This window comes from Hemiscyllium ocellatum, chromosome 3, assembly GCF_020745735.1.
Source record: "Hemiscyllium ocellatum isolate sHemOce1 chromosome 3, sHemOce1.pat.X.cur, whole genome shotgun sequence".
In the NCBI taxonomy this organism is placed as follows: Eukaryota; Metazoa; Chordata; class Chondrichthyes; order Orectolobiformes; family Hemiscylliidae; genus Hemiscyllium; species Hemiscyllium ocellatum.
In genome coordinates this window covers 105,700,709-105,718,709 of record NC_083403.1, presented here as the reverse complement: position 1 = coordinate 105,718,709, position 18,001 = coordinate 105,700,709, and the positions used below count along the sequence as shown (strand labels likewise).

At 41.3% G+C, this 18,001-nt stretch overlaps 1 protein-coding gene across 3 annotated transcripts in view; it reads left to right on the top strand.

The window, feature by feature from the left end:
• Positions 1 to 18,001, top strand: part of lyst (lysosomal trafficking regulator) — a 338,776-nt gene that overhangs the window by 234,150 nt on the left and 86,625 nt on the right. For all 3 annotated transcript variants that reach the window (XM_060852679.1, XM_060852671.1, XM_060852686.1), the window contains 2 exons: positions 3,759 to 4,473; positions 14,165 to 14,345. In XM_060852679.1, coding sequence (XP_060708662.1) covers positions 3,759 to 4,473; positions 14,165 to 14,345 — 896 coding nt within the window. The remainder of the gene's footprint in view (positions 1 to 3,758; positions 4,474 to 14,164; positions 14,346 to 18,001) is intronic.

Below are 18,001 nucleotides of genomic sequence, written 5' to 3'. Positions count from 1 at the left end.
CCTCATAGTCCCACAACCCCGCACCGCCCGTTTCTACCTCCTGCCCAAAATCCACAAACCTGCCTGCCCCGGCCGACCCATTGTCTCAGCCTGCTCCTGCCCCACCGAACTCATCTCCCAATACCTCGACACGGTCCTGTCCCCTTTAGTCCAAGAACTCCCCACCTACGTTCGGGACACCACCCACGCCCTCCACCTCCTCCAGGATTTTCGCTTCCCCGGTCCCCAACGCCTTATTTTCACTATGGACATCCAGTCCCTGTACACCTCCATCCCCCATCACGAAGGACTCAAAGCCCTCCGCTTCTTCCTTTCCCGCCGCACTAACCAGTACCCTTCCACTGACACCCTCCTTCGACTGACTGAACTGGTCCTCACCCTGAATAACTTCTCTTTTCAATCCTCCCACTTCCTCCAAACTAAAGGAGTTGCCATGGGCACCCGCATGGGCCCCAGCTATGCCTGCCTCTTCGTAGGATATGTGGAACAGTCCATCTTCCGCAACTACACTGGCACCACCCCCCACCTTTTCCTCCGCTACATCGATGACTGTATCGGCGCTGCCTCGTGCTCCCACGAGGAGGTTGAACAGTTCATCAACTTTACTAACACCTTCCATCCCGACCTGAAATTCACCTGGACTGTCTCAGACTCCTCCCTCCCCTTCCTAGACCTTTCCATTTCTATCTCGGGCGACCGACTCAACACAGACATCTATTATAAACCGACTGACTCCCACAGCTACCTGGACTACACCTCCTCCCACCCTGCCCCCTGTAAAAACGCCATCCCATATTCCCAATTCCTTCGTCTCCGCCGCATCTGCTCCCAGGAGGACCAATTCCAACACCGCACAACCCAGATGGCCTCCTTCTTCAAGGACCGCAGATTCCCCCCAGACGTGATCGACGATGCCCTCCACCGCATCTCCTCCACTTCCCGCTCCTCCGCCCTTGAGCCCCGCTCCTCCAACCGCCACCAAGACAGAACCCCACTGGTTCTCACCTACCACCCCACCAACCTGCGCATACAACGTATTATCCGCCGCCATTTCCGCCACCTCCAAACGGACCCCACCACCAAGGATATATTTCCCTCCCCTCCCCTATCAGCGTTCCGCAAGGACCACTCCCTTCGTGACTCCCTTGTCAGATCCACACCCCCCACCAACCCAACCTCCACCCCCGGCACCTTCCCCTGCAACCGCAGGAAATGTAAAGCTTATTCCTGATGAAGGGCTTATGCTCGAAACGTCGAATTCTCTATTCCTGAGATGCTGCCTAACCTGCTGTGCTTTGACCAGCAACACATTTGCAGATGTTAAAACGATAAGCAACTGGAAGGTCAGTCACACTTGTGTGGACTGAGTGGTCATCCGCTTTGACTTTCATTTCTATAGTGTACAGATGACTGCATTGTGAGCAGCAAAATAAAAATACTCCTTCCTTTGGAAAGTGTGTTTGGGGCCTTGGACAATAAGGAGGATGATGATTAAAAAGAGAGGGGGTTCAAATTTCATGGAATTGCATTGAAAGATGCAATAGGAGAGGGATTGGATGTTGGACATAACAGCAGCTGACCAGGGTTTCCTGGATAGAATAGTCCTTTTAAAATGCTGAGGAGGGAAAGATATTTTTGATGATGATGTCATGCTGTATGTAGTGGAAATGGCAGAGGATAACATTTTGAATGTAGAGGCTTCTGTGATGGAAAGTCATGAGGAACCTTGTTGGTGTTAGGGAAGGGAGTGGAAAGCATGACAGAAGTGTGGGAAATGGGTTGAACTTGGTTGAGGACGCTACTCCCCACTAAAATAGAGAAATTCTCAGAAGAAACCGAAACATGTCAAAAGTATTCTTATGGCAGCTTACATTATCGGAGTGCATGCAGTGAAGACCAGCTAAAAGGACCTGTATGACATTTTGATTAAACTATTGACAGCAGTAGCAAGAGGGATTAAAAGCCTTTATTACTTAAAGTATTTGCGTTTTGCTACTTTCGTTCCTTACAATTTACTCCGCCACTATGCTATTGACGTGGAACCTACAACAAAAGTTATTAGCCCTCCAGCACCTTACTCAAGTGGCTAATCTTCCTAGATCTTTTTTTAGTCAACATGTTCAGACGTATTATGATACAGCGTTGGAATGGGTAGGATTTGAACCCAGACCACCTAGTCCAAGGGTCGCTTTGAACCCATTTTGCCACACAAGCCATCTCATAGAATCCCTACAGAGTGGAAGCAGGCCATTCGGCCAATTGAGTCCACGTCAACCCTTCATATAGACAGCCACCTGATGGTGGAATCAAACCCAAGCCCCTGGCACTGTCGAACAGCAGTGCTAACCAGTGAGCGACCGTGTTGCTGATGGTTAATCTTTCTGTGTGAGATCAGATCATGAGTTGCTGTTGGCTTTTTCACCATTGGTGCATAATAGCATAAGATTTGGGATTAGAAATTGGGCATTCAATCAAGTCTACTTCACTATTTAATTAGATCATGGTTAATCTGATAGTCCTCAACTCCACTTTTTGGTTTTTCCCCATAATCCTTGACTTATATAATCCTTGTTTTATCTCAGCCTTGAACATACTTAACAACACAGCCTCTACAGCTCTTTGCAGTGGAGAATTCCACAGATTCATTACCCTTGAAGAAATTCCTCCTCGTGTCTGTTTTGAGATTATACCGAGGGGGAAACAGTCTCTCTGCATCTACCTTGTCAAGTCTCCTGAGAATCTTGCATGTTTCTATAAAATCATGTCTCGTTCTTCTATATTTCAATGAGTATGAGACAAATCTACTCAGCCTCTCCTGATAAGACTGTCCCTTCATACCTGGTATCAGCCTAATGAATCTTCTCTGGGCTGCCTCCAGTATTAGTATACCTTTCTTTATGAAAGCTGGGCTCAACCCTTCATTTTCAACGGTATTTGCCAGGACCTGAAATGTAGATATTAGATTGGAGCAATAAAGCCAACGTGGAGCCCTTTTGCTGCCATTCTGCCTCAGATTCCCAACCTCAACACCAAGTAGAAATCAAACCTAGGGCCTTCTGTTTTGTCTAATTAAACACTACATGATGTGAGGCTTTCATCAACCTAAGCATCAAAGGAACTCAGCAATTTCATATATAAGGATTCTGTGCCTGTAAGTCAGGTAACATCTTCACTGCATACGTCCTCAGAAATGTCAACAGATTTTTCTTCTGTCCTTTAACTTGTAATATAGTTAGTATGTAAAGGTTCCAGGATAGTCTCTAATCAGAATATAGTTTGGTTGTTTCGTTATTAATGAGTAAAATAGGAAGAAAGAGGCAGGATATTCCAGGGGCTTATATGTGGTCCAGAATGACTGCAATTGTCAAGCCTTAACAGCAGCTTTGGCTAGTGAGGCTGTTCACTAGTAGAAACATGTTATGAAAAGGAAACCAAGTTGTTAATATGTCTGTTTTTGAGATACTCCATAAAAGATTTCTGTGCTGTCTTTGGGTCATCTGTCATTTCATGGCATACTTTTCACAATAGTCGTATCATTTAAGAATTGGAATTGTGGCATCATAAAACAATTTTAGATATGTGGATGGAAAAAAGCTAATTCAGTTTTTCTTAGAATAAATGTTGTAAAAATAACGTGGGAAAAATAAATAGTTTAGTAAAATGAATAAACTGAATTTCTGCCTTGTCTTATTAAATCATAATACATGTACACCTTCATTAATTTTGTAACAATCTGATTTGTTTTTATGCATTTCCAGAAGATAAAAAAAACAGCACATTTAACTATCCAAAGCAGGAGTCTCCTTTATTACCAGTATATGAGCAGTACTCCCAGAGTCTACCAGTGACCCCTTCTACCTCACCACAAGTGCGAATCCGAAGACTGAGACCAAGAGTAGAAAGAAACTTTGGTGACTCACAAGAAGTTCCTGAGTGTGAATCTGACAGCCTTGGCTTTTTACCAGAGTATACCCCTAAAATGAGCACTTTGGAAACTTTGAAAAATGCACAAGATGAAATGTACCTCAGCAGCTGTGAGTCAGCAAAAGCTGTGTGTGAGTCTGCAAGGGGATCTTCTGCCCGAGGTGATGCAGATGGTCATGTACAGGATTCTTTCAAATCTGTGGTACAGTTGGATAACCTGACAAATTTGGTTGCTAGTCTTGGATGTGAACATATTTCAGATGAAAGCACCAACATTTCATCAGCTTTAGAATCAGAACTGAAGCAGGAAGGAGGCGGTGATGAAGGATTAAATCGGCCTGATAGTCTCCGAGGATTACAGACATTCCAAAAAAGTCAGAGTAATTTTACCAGCCTGGGATTAGCGTTTCCTTCCCAAAATGGATCGTTAGTTATGTCATGTTTGCCAAGTTTAGCTGACAAGAACTTGATTCCTGAAGAATGGGAGAGTTTTGGCATTTCTCCTCTCTATGAGCGACCCTATAATGAAACTGAGGTTGCTGCAGAAAGGTAATCATTGTTATTCTTTGAGCTATCATGTTGTTTTTAAAAAGTTACAATACTATATCTTTTAACCATTAAGAGTTTATTATGGCAATTCCTTTTATCTTATGTCAGGGGAAAGCTCTCTTACCATGTACAACCCTACTTTTAATATGTTCTTGGGATGTGTGTGTTGCTGTCAACATTAACATTTATCACCAATCCCCACTTAACCTAGAGAAAGTGGTGGTGTGCTGATTTATTGACCTGCTATAGTCCACGTAAGTCATAAACCTTATTGGGCCGAACAACTCTTGATGAGAAGGTACCCATGCGGTATCCTATTGGGCTGATCCTAAGGCTGCTATTGTATTAAATTATAAAAAACACATGGGTAAAACCAGCTTATTTTGCCACACTCTGTCCTGGTTTGGAAAGGTATCTGACTTCTACCTCTTTCTTATAATCCTGTGTCTGCAAGACAGCACATAAAAAAGTCCTGCCTGCATCCTTGTTAGTTTGTGCACATTGACCAAAATAATTTAGAGTCAAACAAACCTAGTCAGGGAAGCTTTAAACTAGCTTGGCAGGGGTGTGGTCGGAATCAGAATGTCAGGTCAGAAGATGCAGCAGTTGGTGTAAAGGTAGATATGACGAGCAGAGAGACTGTGAGGAAGGGTAGACGAAAATGGCAAGAAGATGGGAGTTCAGGCAAAAAGGCAGAGGGAAGCAATGCAGAGACCAGAGTAAAAGTTGGAAAGATAAAAGTAAAATTGTGGAACAGAATCATTTGCAAAAGATAGGAAGATTTTCCCTTTAGAACCTAGCAATGAGTATAAGGGACTTCATTTGAATGCCCATAGTGTTCAAAAGTAGATGAACTTGTGCAAATCGGCACAAAGGGGTATGATTTAGTAGCCATTCCAGAAACATGGTTGTAGGTTAGTGATGACTGGGATTTAAATACTCAAGGGTCTTAGGTAATTAGGAAAGATAGGCAAGAAGGTATAAGGGAGGTAAGGTTGTGCTCTAATTAAGGTTTGGGATGTTAGGGAGAGACAATATAGGATCTAAGGAGCAAAATGTATCCATTTCACTGGAGATGAGGAATAGTAAGGTAAAGAAGTTACTGGTGGGAGTAGTTTATAGGCCACCCAATAATAACGCTACAGTAGTACAGGCAATCAATCAATAAATATCTGACTTGTAAGAATGGAAAGGTGGTAGTCATGGGGGACTTTAAATGCACGTTGATTGACTGAATCAAGTCGTTAGAGGCAGTCTTGAAGAGGAGTTCGTGGAACTCATCCGGGATAACTTTCTTGAACAGCATGTTACCGAACCTACAAGGGAGCATGCAACCTTAGATTTGGTCCTGTGTAATTAGACAGGTAACATTAATGATTTAGTAGTTAAGGATCCTCTCAAAGAGAGTGATCACAGTATGATTGAATTTCGGATACAAATGGAAAGTGAAATAGTATTATCTGAAACAAGGGTGTTATGTTTAAACAAGGGAGGAAGGAGTTGCCTGAATTAGGCTGACAACACGAGTTATATGGTCGAACAGTTCAGGAACAGTGGAGGACTTTCAAAGTGATTTTTCACATTGCTCAAAGAAAGTATATTCTGGTCAAAAACAAGAATAGCAAGGGTAGGAAGAGCCAGCTTTGGATAACCAAGGAAATGAAGGAAGGCATCCAATTAAAAGCTCCAGCTTTACAAAAGGGTAATGGGAAACAGGAAGATTGGGAAAACTTTAAAAAGCAACAAATAATCACGAGGCAAGCAATGAAGAGAGGAAAGATAGATTATGAATGCGAACTAGCACAGAATATTAAAGCAGGTAGGAAAAAGTTTTTAGCCACCATTTTGTTTTATACATTTATAAAGTGGATGTAGGTCCATTGCAGGATAAGAAAGGGAAATTAATATTTTTTTTACTTCGTGTGGAAACAGGCCCTTCGGCCCAACAAGTCCACACTGACCCACCGAAGAGCAACCCACCCAGACCCATTCTCTACATTTACCCCTTCACCTGACACTACGGGCAATTTTGCATGGCCAATTCACCTAACCTGTACATCTTTGGACTGTGGGAGGAAACCAGAGCACCCGGAGGAAACCCATGCAGACACTGGGAGGATGTTCAAACTCCACACAGACAGTTGCCCAAGACGGGAATTGAAACCAGGTCTCTGGCGCTGAGAGGCAGCAGTGCTAACCACTGTGATGCCTACCACCGTTCAGCTTTGGGTAATGCTGAAAGGGTTGAGGCATTGAATAAGTATTTTGTGTCAGTCTTTACAGTGGAAGATGTGTCTAACATGCCAAAAATGGTGATAAGGATACAATGGGAGATGAAGACCTCAAATCAATTATTATCACTAAAGGGGTAGTGTTGAGCAAACTTGAGAGTCCCCTGGTCCTGATGGAATGCACCCCAGGGTGCTGAAATAAATGGCAGAAGTTATAATAGATGTGTTAGTGGCAATTTATCAAAATTCACTGGACTCTGGGCAAGTCCCAGTGGACTGAAAGACAGCGAATGTCACACTGCTGTTTAAAAAAGGGTGTAGGCAAAAGGCAGGTAATTGTAGGCCAGTTAGCTTAACATCTGTAGGAGGGAAAATGTTGGATGCTATCATTAAAGAAGAAACAGAGAGGTATTTGGATGGAAAGGGTTCCAACAAGCAGACGCAGTATGGATTCAAGAAGGGAAGGTCATGTTTGACAAGTGTACTGGAGTACTTGGAGGATGTAACAAGCATGGTGGATGGTGTATACTTGGATTTCTAGAAAGCATTTGATAATTTGCTGCATAAAAGAGTCATCCTTAAGATAATGCATGGAGTTGCAGGGAATGTATTAGCATGGATAGAGGACTGGTTAACTAATAGAAAGCAGAGTTGGGATAAATGGATGTTTCTCTGGTTGGAGATCAGTGGTGAGTAGGGTGCAGCAGGGGTCAGTTTGGGCCTGCAACTGTTCATGGGATAATGATTGTAACGTATCCAGGTTTGTTGATGACACTAAATTGAGTGCAAAAGCTAACTGTGCAGATGATGTGCTGGGTCTGCAAAGAGACTTAGATAGGTTAAGTGAGTGGGCAAGGGTCTGGTAGTTGGAGTACAATGTTGGTAAATGTGAGGTTATCCGCTTTGGAAGTAACAACAGAAGGTCAGTATTATTTAAATGGTAAAAGATTGTAGAATGCAGTTGTGCAGAGGGATGTAGGAGCGCTCGTACATGAATCACTAAAAGTTGTTTTGCAGGTGCAAAGGTTATCGGGAAGGCAGACGGAATATTGGCTTTCATTGCTAGAGGGATTGAATTTAAGAGCAAAGAGCTTTTGCTGAAATTGTACAATGTGTTGGTGAGGCTGCACCTGGAGTATTGTGCGCAGTTCTGGTCTCCTTACTTGAGCAAGGATATACTGGCTTTGAAAACAGTGCAGTGGAGATTTGCCAGGTTGATTCCGGAGATCGGGGGTTACCCTATGAGGAGACATTGAGCCACCTGGGACTGTACTCACTGGAATTTAGAAGAATGAGGGGGAACCTTATAGAAACATAAAATTATGAGAGGGATAGATAAGACAGAGGCAGGCAAATTGTTTCTGCTGTTGGGTGAGACTAAGACTAGGGGACATGGCCTCAAGATTGGGGGGGTAGATTTAGGATAGAGATGAGGAACTGCTGTTCCCAAAGAGTAATGAATCTAGGGAATTCTCTGTCCAAAGAAGCAGTAGAAACAGCTTCACAAGACAGTTGGATGGGTTTTTGCGTGGTAGGGGAGTTAAGGGCTATGGAGTTAAGGGATACGGAGATAATGCAGGTAGGAGGAGCTGAGACGATGGATAGATCAGGCACGATCTCAATGAATGACAAAGCAGGCTCGACAGGCCAAATGGCCTTCTCCTGCTTTTATTACTATGAAAGCAATGTAATTATCTTAACAAACATCTGTGCCGTTTAGCTTTAAGATGTTTCAAGTGTAAAAGAGGGGAATGTAAAAGAAGTGGGGGGAGTTGTGTTACTGATTAAGGAGAATATCACAGCTCTACTGAGGGAGGACATGTTGGAGGGCTCATCCAGTGATGCCATTTGGCTAGAGCTCAGAAATAGGAAACATGCAATAACTTTGGGATTGTATTACAGGCCTCCCAATATCTAGCAGGTGATAGATGAACAGATTATGGAAAAATATGAAAACAACAGGATTTTAACTTGCCCTCTCTTGTGTAGGGCATGCTTAATGCCAAGGGCTCGGATGGAGGAGGATTTGTAGGTATATCCAGGACAGCTTTTTGAAATATATATTAACTTAACTAGGGAAGGTGTCATACTAAACCTGGTATTGGGGAATGAGCTCAGACAGATTTAGTGTGGCACCTTCCTGTTTCAGTGGGGAAACACTTCAGCAACATTAATTGTGTATGTTATAAGTTACTTCTGGTTAAGGATACAAGTAGTTCTCTGGTGAAAGTGCTAAATTGAACAAAGGCTAACAACCATAGTATTAAGCAGGAGTTGGAGATGTAGATTGGGGGCAGCTGTTTGAACTTAAATCCACATCTAGCATGTGGGAATCTTTTAAAGGCCAGCTGATAAGATTTCAGGATAGCATGTTCCTGTGAAAATGAAAGATAAAGATGGCAAGAGATTTTGAGAGCCTCGTCAAAAAGAAAAATTAGGCATATGTAAGATTTAGGAAGCTGAATCAAACAAGGAGTTAGGGCTACAAGGATCCATGAAATACCTTTGGCAAACAGAATGAAGACCAATCCCAACGTAGTTTATATATATATATATACACACACACACAAGGAGTATGAGGGAAAGGGTAGGTCCACTCAAGGACAAAAGGGAATTTATGCATGGAGCTGGACGAAGTGGGTGAGGTCCTAAATGAATACTTTGCATCAGTATTCACAAACAAGAAGGACATGGTATATTGATATTCTGGGACATGTCAACTTAAAAAGGAGAAAGTGTTGGGCGTTTTGAAAAGCACTAAGGTAGACCAGTCCCCAACTCCTGACAGGATCTGTACCAGAATGCTGAGGGAGACAGGTGAGGAAATTGCTGCAGCCTTGAACAAAATCTTTGTGTCCTCTTCAGTTGCAGAAGAGTTTCCAGAGGACTGGAGAATAGCCAACATTGTTCCTTTGTTTAAGAAGGGTAGCAGACATAATTGGAGAAGCTACAGGCCTGTGAGACTTGGGTCATTGGTAGGGAATTTATTAGAGAAGATTTTGAGGGATAGAATTTACTCACCCTCACATTTGGAAAAATGTGGACTTATTAGTGATAGGCAGCATGGCTTTTTTTGGGGTGGGGGGGGAAGATCCTATCTCGCAAACTTGATTGAGTTTTTTGAGTAAGTGACAAAGAGGGCAGGGTGGTAGATGTTATCGATATGGACTTTAGTCAGACCTTTGACAAGGTCCGTCATTGCTGGCGATATAAAAAGTGAAGTCACATGGGATCCACGGTGTGCCTGTAAGGTGGGTTTGAATTGACTTCGTCATAAAAGACAGATGAGCACTGGTGGAAAGGTGCTTTTCTGACTAGAGATCTGTAACCAGTGGTGTTCTGCTGAGATCATTGCTGGGACCCTATTGTTTGTAATATATAAATGATTTGGAAGAGAATGTAGATGGCCTGATTAGTAAGTTTGCAAACGACACCAAGTTTGAGGAGCTGTGGATTGTGAGGAGAATACAGCAAGATATAGGCTGGAGACTAGACGTTGCCTGGTTTGGATGTTATTAGCTATGAAGAGAGATTGGACAAAGTTGTTCTTTTTTCCTATATGTTAAAGGATGAGGGGCAACCTGATAGAAGGTTACTAAATTATGCGAGCTAAGGATTGAATGGATAGTCAATCCATTTTTTTCCAGGGTGGAAATGTCAATTCTGAGGGACATAGATTTAAGATAGAAAGGGATAAGTTTAAAGGAGATGTGAGAGGCAAGTTTTTTTTACACAGGGTAGGAGGTGGTGGGGGTGGATTCAATAACAACCTTTAAGAGGATATATGTCTTGTATGTATCAATAAGTGAAAAGGGAATTTGGAATAACATCACAATGATGAACAGTAAATTCCAAGGATAGTTCTGCCTTGAATAACATGCTTTGGACAAAGAAATGTGACGAGCTGAAGATTTTGAAAGCTCAAGAGTCACTTTATTTTCTAAACCAGCAAAAAAAAGGCCACTACTGACATGTCATTTCACATAGCTATCTTCTGGCAAAATATAATAAATCATTCAAAGATGAAGTAATTAAACAAGAAATTACTCTGGCTACTGACTGTAATAACAGCAATCCAGAACACGTGACTTGGTGCTTAATAGCAAAACTAATGGAACTTTTGTTCAAATACATCATTTAATAATAATAACTACATCATGGACTTGAAGGATTGAGAAAGTTTTTCACTCCAGTTTGATGAATACATCAACATGACCAATATAGCCCAGCTGATAGTTGTTTTATCTTTCAAAACACAAAAACAAAAGAGAATTTTCTCATCTGTCGGCACTTAAGGAACAAGGGGTGAGGATATCTAAAATTCAACATATATATGCTTGTGAAAACAATTCCAATCAAGAAACTGATTTCCATCGGGACTAATGTTTTTCTAGCCATTTTTAGTGCAAATGAGAGTTTTGCTGCATTTTGCAGAAATGACGCTGATTTCACTTCATTTATCAATTACTGGGGAATTGGTTTAGCTCAGTTGGCTGGATTGATGGTTTGCAGAGCAGTGTGATGCCAGCTTTGTAGGTTCAATTCCCATCACCAGTTTGAGGTTATATGAAGGACTCTTTCTGAACCTCTTCCCTCACCTGAGGTCTGTTGGCCCTCAGATTTGGGGCGGCACGGTGGCACAGTGGTTAGCACTGCTGCCTCACAGCGCCAGAGACCCGAGTTCAATTCCCGACTCAGGCAACTGACTGTGTGGAGTTTGCACATTCTCCCCGTGTCTGCGTGGGTTTCCTCCGGATGCTCCGGTTTCCTCCCACAATCCAAAGATGTGCGGGTCAGGTGAATTGGCCATGCTAAATTGCCTGTAGTGTTAGGTAAGGGGTAAATGTAGGGTATGGGTGGGTTGCGCTTCGGTGGGTCGGTGTGGATTTGTTGGGCTGAAGGGCCTGTTTCCACACTGTAAGTAATCTAATCATCTTTTTGTGGGCGGCACGGTGGCACAGTGGTTAGCACTGCTGTCTCACAGCGCCTGAGACCCGGATTCAATTCCCAACTCGGCGACTGACTGTGTGGAGTTTGCACATTCTGCCCATGTCTGCGTGGGTTTCCTCCGGGTGCTCCGGTTTCCTCCCACAATCCAAAGATATGCGGGTCAGGTGAATTGGCCATGCTAAATTGCCTGTAGTGTTAGGTAAGGGATAAATGTAGGGGTATGGGTGGGTTGCGGGTCGGCGTGGACTTGTTGGGCCGAAGGGCCTGTTTCCACACTGTAAGTAATCTAATCTAATCTAATCTAAATCACCACCAGTTGCTTCTCTCTAGTAAGAGAGCAGCCCCTATGGTCTGGTAAGACTATGGCGCCACAATATCAATTACCACTGTGTAATCCACCAGCAAGAAAATTGCTTTTAAGGTTGATTTGAGCAAGAACTGTTCAACAAGCTTGTTTAAAACCTTACTCAACAACTTGGTGCTGCCTACGGTGAACTAATGCTCTATGATGAGAGGTGGTTAAGTTCTAAGATTTGTAAATGCTGGAAATTGCCATGTTTCTTCTTTCAATGAAATGAATGAGTATGCAAGGAATGAAACGTGTAGTGAGCTGTCAGGCAATGAGTGGTTACTTAACTTTTGATTCCTTAAAGATATAGCATCAAAATTTAACAAGCTGAACTGTAAGGAAAGTGACAGAGACGACACTGTGCTGAGAATGTTATCAAGTTGAAACTGTCTCTATGGTTCTCCTAATTTAAAAAAAAATGTTGCAACGCTTTGAGTCTGGAGAAACTACTAGAAAAAAAGCAAAGACAAACAAAAAAGGTTCCATCCAGAAAACTTCTGTTCACATGTGAGGAATTTAGCAGAGGAATGCAACAGGTAATTTCAGGATTTTGGTGTGATGAAACAAATTTTCATGTTTGTCTCAAATCCATTCCTTCATGTAGACATTGATAGGTTGGCAACAAATTCTATCAGGTATTTGATTTGCAATGCAATGGAATTGACATTTGCAGTATGATATTGTTTTGAAAGTCGGATCAAGGGACAATTTTTTTTCCCCAACTCATAAACAGAAAAATACCCTTTCTATCATTGTCTGCTGTTAAAGTGAAAACTTGCTTTAGTTGCACATACCTTTTGTGAGACAGCATTGAAGTCTAAGTATCACATCCAATTTACAGCCATTTGATGGACTATACAAAACTAGCAGTCTCAAATTACAACTCACTGGGAAATAATGTGTGGTCAGAGGTGTCATACTGAGCCTTGGTGAGTAGAGGACAAATTAATAGTTATACAAGTATTTGGTTTCAGATTTATATAGCTCGAAAAATAAATTTTGGTCTCTTTTCTTCAGAATGAATCCTGGGTTCAACTTAAATTCAAAAAATGATCTTGTGCTCCAAAAGGTTGGAGACTACTGATCTATAAGATGTACTATAGAAATGCACTAGACACTGCTGCTTCCGAACCCACCACCTAGAAGGGCAGTGGCAGCAGTTACGTGGAAACACCATTGCTTGCAAGTAACTCTCTGAGCCACTCATCATCCTGACTGAAATACATCGCCATTCCTTCAGTGTCACCGAATTCTCTGGAATTTAGAACATTAAGGGTGATTTAATCTGTGTTTTCAGACATAAGGGAGAGTGGATGAAATAGATTGAGAAAAACTATTCCTATTAGTTAGTGAGCCTAGAACTAGGGGCATGCATTAAAATCCAGAGTCAGACTGTTCAGGAAACCATGCGCACACAAAGAGCGGTAGTGGTTTGGAACTCTCCTAACAAATGAGAATTGATGTTAGATCAGTTGGAAAGTTTAAAACTGAGTTTGGCAAAACTGAGCTTTGGTTAACCAATGATATTAATTGATCAGAGAAAAAAAGCAGGCATGTAGTTTTGGATTACATATAAGCCATAATCTTGAATGATGGGACATGCAAAAGAAGCTAAAAGTAGCTAAGCCTGGCTCCATGTTTCCAATGCTTGAGGTTTGAGAAATTACAACACATACCAATTGGTAGTAAATATTCAAAAGGGTATAGCGAACAGTGTTTTGCCTGTGAAAGTCTTTAACGATAATGTGCATCTACTGGAAGTTGTATATTCTTGTGTGCTATAATGTCATCATCCTTTGTATATCATAGTCAGAGAGTTCATCAATATGTCCTGCAACATTACTTGAAATGAGAGCAGGCTTTTCTGCTTTAAAAGAAAATAAATTAATGTTGGTCACTGCTGTCTTGTAATTATCCCATTGCCAATTAACCACAGAAGATGAGTTTTCAACCATACCTTCAACATTGCCAAGGCTGCCTCTTGTGCCTGTAATATCACCTGACTCTCCTGCCATAACTCATATACTGCTAAAACCTGTATGTACAGTGTTTGGAACTTCTAGGCTTAAAAATACCTATCAAGATTTAGGGTTTGAAAATTGGTTAAATAAAGATTAATGTTGCTTCTGGTATTATTGACACATGTATTTTGCATGTCTAGATCTGCGACAGAAGACTGTCTAATTCTGATCTGCTGTGGGCTCTATGACCTTTTGCGAGGAATCCTACTCATACTGCCAGATGTAATGCTGGCTGATGTGATGGACAAGTTGATTCAACCGGAAGCATTGATAGTTCTTGTCAATCATCCATCTCCAGTAATACAGCAAGGAGTTATTAAAGTAAGAGAAACAACCAGCTGATCCTTTCAGAGATTTGCTCATGGCAATCTGATATTTTATATATTAATAGAAGACAAAGGAATAATAAATATGTCAAATACTAGCTGTCATGTTCTATTTTACTGATCTTAATCTAATCCATCTTGAACATTCAAATTGTTAATGATGATACAATGCTAAGTTTGTCAGAAAGGGTAACCACTCAAAAATTTTGATTTATAGATTTGTGCATAATTAATTCATTAAATGACATCATGAACTCTGGTATAGAAAATCTCTTATAGAAAAGAATTGCACATTAAGGGTTGTGCTGGAGCATTCAGGAATTCCTGGACAATGCTGTGCACGAACCAGGGAAAAATCAATAAGACATTAAAATATGTGCTTTTTCACTTCAAACACTTTTTTTTAGTTAAAATATCTTTGGAGGTGGGTAGGAGGTAGGAGGTGATGATGCGATTCGGTGGAGAGAAGACTGTTTAATTCGGTGCGTGGGGACTGTGATGGGGAAAGCTGTTTAATTGTGAGGCTATTCCGATCAGTTAAGAGCACCTGTGAAAACAGGAACATGAGACAATTCAGTCCCTTAAGCCTGTTTCACCACTCACTTATTTCAGTACTAACTGGTATTTCTGTTTACCCGACTTAATTCCATAATCCTTAATATCCTTCACTAACAAAAGTCGATCAATCTTCAATACAGAATTCAGAAGATGAATTTTAGGGTTGCCTTCCAACTCCTTCATGAGCATTTAATGTGTAAAGATTTTGATTTTGTTTTGTTCTATATACATTGGTAGAAACATACCAAGTTAGTGGTGTAGATTATTGTATGTAAATTTCAGTGACATTTTTGGGGCAATATTATAACTGGTAAGTGACTGTACAGATCAAATTGCAAAGCTGTTTATCATTTGAAGAACTGAAAAATTGTCTTATATGATAAATTGCACTGTCAGGAGGATGCCAAAGTCTTGGAGAGAATGTAGAGAACATTTATGAGAATGGTCAAGGCGAGGGGCTTCAGTTGTTTTGCAAGATTGAAGAAACTGAGATTGTTTTCATTAGAGTAAAGAATGTTAATTGATAGGTGAAATGCTTTTTAAGTTTTGAGGGAGTTTGATGGAGTAGAAAGAAACTGGAGGGAAGAGAGTTGATAACCAAAGAGAACAAATCTGCGGCAATGATGAAAATGAGAAATAATTTGGAAGGATCTGTTTGAAATGGTAGTGAAAGCAGATTTGTAGTAATGTCAAAGGGAATTTGAATAAATACAGATACTTAGAAAGACTTGTATGTGTATCAAGACAGAGCAAGTTGTGGCATTAATTGAATAGTTCTTTCACTGAGTCAGTGCAGGCATGATAAACTTAATAGCCTATCAAGATAAAAGTTTAACATGATAAGATACATAATTCAGAGCTTTCCAAAGGTCTGTCACTGTCATAGAAAATAAGAGCAGCAGAGCCATTTGGCTCTTTGAACTTGCTGTGCATGCAACATGATAATAGCTGATCATCCTTCTCAGTACTGTGTTCCTGCTTTCTCTTAATATCCTTTGATGCCTTTAGTCCCAAAAACTATATCTATCTCCTTGAAAACATTCAATGACTTGCCTTAACTGTTGTCTGAGGCAGAGAACTTTCACAGGTTCACCACTCTCTGGGTGAAGAAATTTCTCATCCTAAATAGCAGCCCCCATTCTTAGACTGTGACCTCTTATTCTGGTCATCAAGAACATCCTTCCTGTGTTTACCCTGCCTATTATGTTGAGATCTGAGATCCTTCCTCATTCTTCTAAACTTCAGTGAATGTAATCTTAACCAATCCAGGCTTTTTTTTGCATGTCAGTCCTGCCATCCCAGGAATCAATCTGGTCTAGCTGTGTTTCACTTCATCCATAGCCAGAACATCCTTCCCAGATAAAGAAATTGAAAATGTACATTATACTCTAGGTGTGGTCACACTAAGACCCTGGACCGCTGCAGCAACACATCTCCTGCTCCAGTACTCAAATATTCTCACCATGAAAGCTAACATATCTTTGCCTTTTTCACTGCTTGCTTTATCTGAATGTTTGTTTTCAGCAACTGGTGTACAAGGACCTATGTCTCATTGCACCTCCCTTTCCCAATATATCACCATTCAGATAATATTTTTTTGCTACCAAAGTAAATAGTGTCGCATTTAAGCACATTATGTTTAATCTGCCATACATTTGCCTTCTCATTTGTCCATGTCATACTGAAACATCTCTGCATCCTCCTCATAGTTAACCCTTCCACCCAGCTTTGTGTCCCTGTGGTACCCCACTGGTCACTGGCCTCCACTCAGAAAATTACCCGTTTATTCTTACTCTTTGTTTCCTTTCAGTACACTACCTTCAGTCCCATATAATTTAACTTTACATGTTGATCTCCTATGTGGGAATTTATCTAAAGCCTTCTTAAAGTCTAAGCAAGCCACATGCACCGTTTTATCTTATCAACTCTATTTGTTGCATCTTAAAAAAGCCATTATATTTTTCAAGCATTATTCTGAATCTATCACTATATTCTAAGTGCTCTGCTAATAAATAAATCCTTTATGATGACTTTAGCAAATTTGCCTGTCTTTGCTGTCAGGTTAACAAGTCTGTTTTTTGCTCTCTAACTCCTTTTTTAAATAAGTAGAGTTACATTTGCAATCCCCCAACTGAACAGTTCCAGTCAATGAAATCTTGAAGGATGACCACGAATGCATACTCATATTTAGAGTCATAAAGATGTACAGCACGGAAACAGACCCTTCAGTCCAACCCATCCGTGCCAACAGGATATCTTAACCTAATCTAGTCCCACTTGCCAGCACCCGGCCCATATCCCTCCAAACCCTTTCTATTCATATACCCATCCAGATGCCTTTTAAATGTTGCAATCATACCAGCTTCCACCACTTCCTCTGGCAGCTCATTCCATACATGTATCACAATCTGTGTGAAAAAGTTGCCCCTTAGGTCCCTTTTATATCTTTTCCCTCTCATCCTAAACCTATGTCCTCAAGTTCTGGACTCCCCCACCCCAGGGAAAGACTTGATCAATTTATCCTATTCATGCCCCTCAGATTTTATAAACCTCTATAAGGTCACCCCTCAGTCTCCGACAGTCCAGGGAAAACAGCCCCAGCCTATTCATCCTCTCCCTATAGCTCAAATCCTGCAACCATGGCAACATCCTTGTAAATCTTTTCTGAACCCTTTCAAGTTTCATAAAATCCTTCTGATAGAAAGGAGACCAGAATTGCACGCAATATTCCAAAAGTGGCCTAACCAATGTCTTGTAAGCCGCAACATGACTTCCCAACTCCTATACTCAATACTCTGACCCATAAAGGAAAGCATACCAAACGCCGCCTTCACTATCCTATCTACCTGTGATTCTACTTTTAAGGAGCTATGAACCTGCACTCCAAGGTCTCTTTGTTCAGCAACACTCCCTAGGACCTTATCATTAACTGGATTAGTGGTGCTGGAAGAGCACATCAGTTCAGGCAGCATCCGAGGAGCAGTAAAATCGATGTTTCGGGCAAAAGCCCTTCATCAGGAATAAAGGCAGAGAGCCTGAAGGGTGGGGAGATAAGTTAGAGGAGGGTGGGGGTGGGGAGAAAGTAGCATAGAG